At 52.6% G+C, this 3345-nt stretch overlaps 1 protein-coding gene across 1 annotated transcript; it reads left to right on the forward strand.

Moving 5' to 3' along the window:
* The first annotated feature begins 1939 nt into the window (after window positions 1–1939).
* LOC145415665 (uncharacterized) lies at window positions 1940–2254 on the forward strand. Its single transcript, XM_080284881.1, has one exon. The coding sequence runs from the start codon at window positions 1940–1942 to the stop codon at window positions 2252–2254; it is 315 nt and encodes a 104-aa protein (XP_080141007.1).
* The last annotated feature ends 1091 nt before the right edge of the window (window positions 2255–3345 follow it).

Here is a 3345-nt window from a genome sequence, read left to right on the forward strand (position 1 = left end):
GTAACTTATGTTCATATTGTGTACTGGGAGTTGTGATTAAGATAATACACGTGTACGGTTGTTGTCCAGAGTTTTTATGTCCTGCTTTTCTCGTTGTGTTTTAGCTCCGGTCTCGAAAGAGGACCCTGGCTCTACTGCTGGTGTTTCTAGGACGAGAAGTCGACCTAAAAACACCTAGCATAACACTGGTGGCCAGTGGTGCTTTTTGACCCGGGCAGAATACGGGGAGGAGCAAAACAGGGACAACAGCAGAAATAAAAACAAAACTTCACGTGCAATTACCTCAATTCGACCAGGAACAATATGATATACACACATACCCATCCATAATCAAACCACTGCTAGACAGGGTTTGAGGATTACAAACAGAAAATAGCAGTCACCCTACTTCTCTTAGGCAAAGCAGTGGCCAGTATCGCACCCAAGATCATCCCGGAGCTGACATGGGTGAACTTTACCCAAATAGTGATCCAGGCCATCTCACCATCACTGGGAAGAGTTGTTGCACTATCACATCTCGACAACTTATTGTATGACAGAAACCTGGATGACACACTCATCAAGGCCAGGCGATTCGTCACCGCTGCATACCCGGAAACTGATGTAGCAACCCGGGAACGACACACATTCAACACACTTCTAAGGGTTCTCCCCTGTGATATCAAGGAACATTTTACAATACACGACCCTATGGGAGACATAGATAAAAATATCCAGCTCATACGATGCCTCCTAACCTCCTGCTCCACCCCACAACAGATCAATGTCGTCAGCATATTCCCCACCCAAAGACCAGCACCACACCACAAACTGTGGCCGCCCTCAGCCCGCACCAACCCCACGCCAACACCCAACCTACCCCACCAACAAGTGCCCCAACCCCAAGGAGAACCAGGATTTAATTTCCATTAACCCATGGGAATTCTCTTCTTGCAGCCACAGATGTCCATTCCATGACATCAGAGAACAACTAAAGGCTGCCCGGCGCAGACCAGTCACCCAGGGGCAATGGAAAGTGTCCTCCCTAGATAACGAGGGCTCCAAGGACGATGCTGCACCAACCGGGGACACCGACCCCGGGGAAACAGAGCCGGAGGAAGACGGGATCTCGCAGCAGCTGGATTTTTAGGCCCGCCCCCACACCTCCCCATGGTGGCGGGGGCCACCTCTCAGAAATACCGCCCCCCACTCTACAAGTTGAGACTGAATGGGGTAAAAGTGAGGTTGCTGGTCGACACAGGAGGGGCCAGATCCTGCCTCTACAGCCATTTTTACTCCCATCATAAGTCGCTTTTGGCCCACTTTTCCCTACATCAGCTCGTCTCGTGGACGCGGGGGATGGCCCTCTCCCCATCTGCGGGGAATCCTGGGCCCTATGCACAGACACCCACCAACAAGTCTCTACTCAGCACAAGTTCATTGTATTTGACTCGACCTACCGTACATATGATGGTTATCTGGGACTGGACCTCCTGCAGAAGCTAAGCACGAACGTCGACTGCCACAAGTGATAGCTCCAGTTCCAGAAGCCCCCGGACCCCCCTCCCAACCCCCCCAGCCCCTGTGCACGTGCAGAAACCCTCCTCCCCCCGCCCCCCTCCCCCTTTTCCCCCCCAGCTCCCCCTCCAGCCCACCTTCCACACCCCACCTTCCCAGCGACTATTGCCTCAGCCCTAACAATCACACCTCAGCATGAGTCCTGGCTACATCTGAACAGGCCTACTGGCACCTCCGTCCTGTCATCCTGTTCTCCCTCAACCTACCACCCAGGACCCTCTCAGCCTGTCTGCTGTTCCCCATCTTCCCCCCCCCCCCACATCGCAACAGTCAGAATAGCCAACATCTCCACCACCACCCCTCATGCTACCTAAGGGATTAATGGTAGTAGAGATGACAGAGGCCGAGCCCTACGCCACTCCCCATCCCCCCCCTGCTCCCCATGGATGAGCATCTCTCACCCCACCAGACAGACAGCCTCCACCGCCTTCTCCTGGACTTCCAAGACCTCTTTGCGTCAGGCCTTACCAACGTTGGCCACACAACCTACCTGACACATGAAATACACACCACAGAACCACCCATTTGCCAACCATCCCGGCAAAAAAATCCAAAACAACAGACTAAGGAAGATCAGCAGGTCCAGGAAATGCTCAGTGACAGTGTTGTATCACCCTCCACCAGCCTTTGGTCCTTCCCTATCGTCCTTGTCAAGAAGAAAGACGGCACCATGTGTTTTTACGTGGACCACCGCTGATTGAACCATGTGACCACCAAGGACACTACGCCCCTTCCCAGGACAGATGAATCCCTCGACTCCCTAAATGGAGCCTCATGGTTCTCTACCTTAGACCTCCAATTTGGATATTGGCAAGTCCCCATTTACCACGAGGACAGGGGGAAAACTGGAGTTTTCCACTAGCAATGGGAAACACTATAAGTTCAACGCCCTACCATTTGGACTCTGCAATGCCCCCGCCACCTTTTCCAAATTGATGGAGTCTGTTCTGAGCGGCCTTACTTGGGAAATCTGCCTGGCATACCTGGATGACATAATCATTTTCAGACAAACATGGGCCGACCACCTCCAACGCCTCAGAATGTCTTTTTACACATCTGCCAGGCCAGCCTCAAGCTCAGACCCTCCAAATGCATCCTGGCTGCACAAAACGTCGCCTTCCTGGGGCACGTCATCTATAAGGATGGGATATCACCTGACCCCAACAAGCTGCACACCATCGCAGACCTCCCCCTGCCCCGAGATGTTCACGAAGTCCGCGCCTTCCTGGGCCTTACGTCGCACTATTGGCACTTCATGAAAGGGTTTGCAGACATCGCCAAGCCCCTCCTTGACTTGACCAAAAAGGGCAAGCCTTTTACCTGGACCAACAAACGGAGAGCCACTTTCCACAAACTAAAGAGCAAACTCATCACCGCCCCAGTCGTCGCCTTCCCCAACTACACCCTGCCCTTCTGTCTATATACCAATGTATCATTGATTGCAATCAGCGCTGTCCTTGCCTAGGTACAGGAAGGGTGAGAGCACATCATCGCCTATGCCAGCCACCCCCTCAACCAAGCTGAAAGGAACTACACTGCCACCAAACAAGAGTGCCTGGGCATCATCTGGGCACTAGAACATTTCCAGGCCTACCTGTCAGGTACAAACGTCACCATCATCACCGACCACCAATCACTCCAATGGCTACAGCAATCTAACACACACAATGCCCAACTTATTAGGTGGAGGGAAACGCTGGAGGAGTTCAACTACAAGATTTCCTACTGCCCCGGCAAACTACACACTAACACCGACACTCTATCTCGACTGCCAATCAACTCGATCCA

This window comes from Coenobita brevimanus, chromosome 103 (genome assembly GCF_032717465.1).
Source record: "Coenobita brevimanus isolate Jiangsu-jjx chromosome 103, ASM3271746v2, whole genome shotgun sequence".
Lineage (NCBI taxonomy): Eukaryota > Metazoa > Arthropoda > Malacostraca > Decapoda > Coenobitidae > Coenobita > Coenobita brevimanus.

Excerpts from the sequence above, each read along its gene's own strand:
- LOC145415665 (XM_080284881.1), top strand. The coding sequence starts at position 1,940 with ATGGATGAGCATCTCTCACCCCACCAGACAGACAGCCTCCACCGCCTT.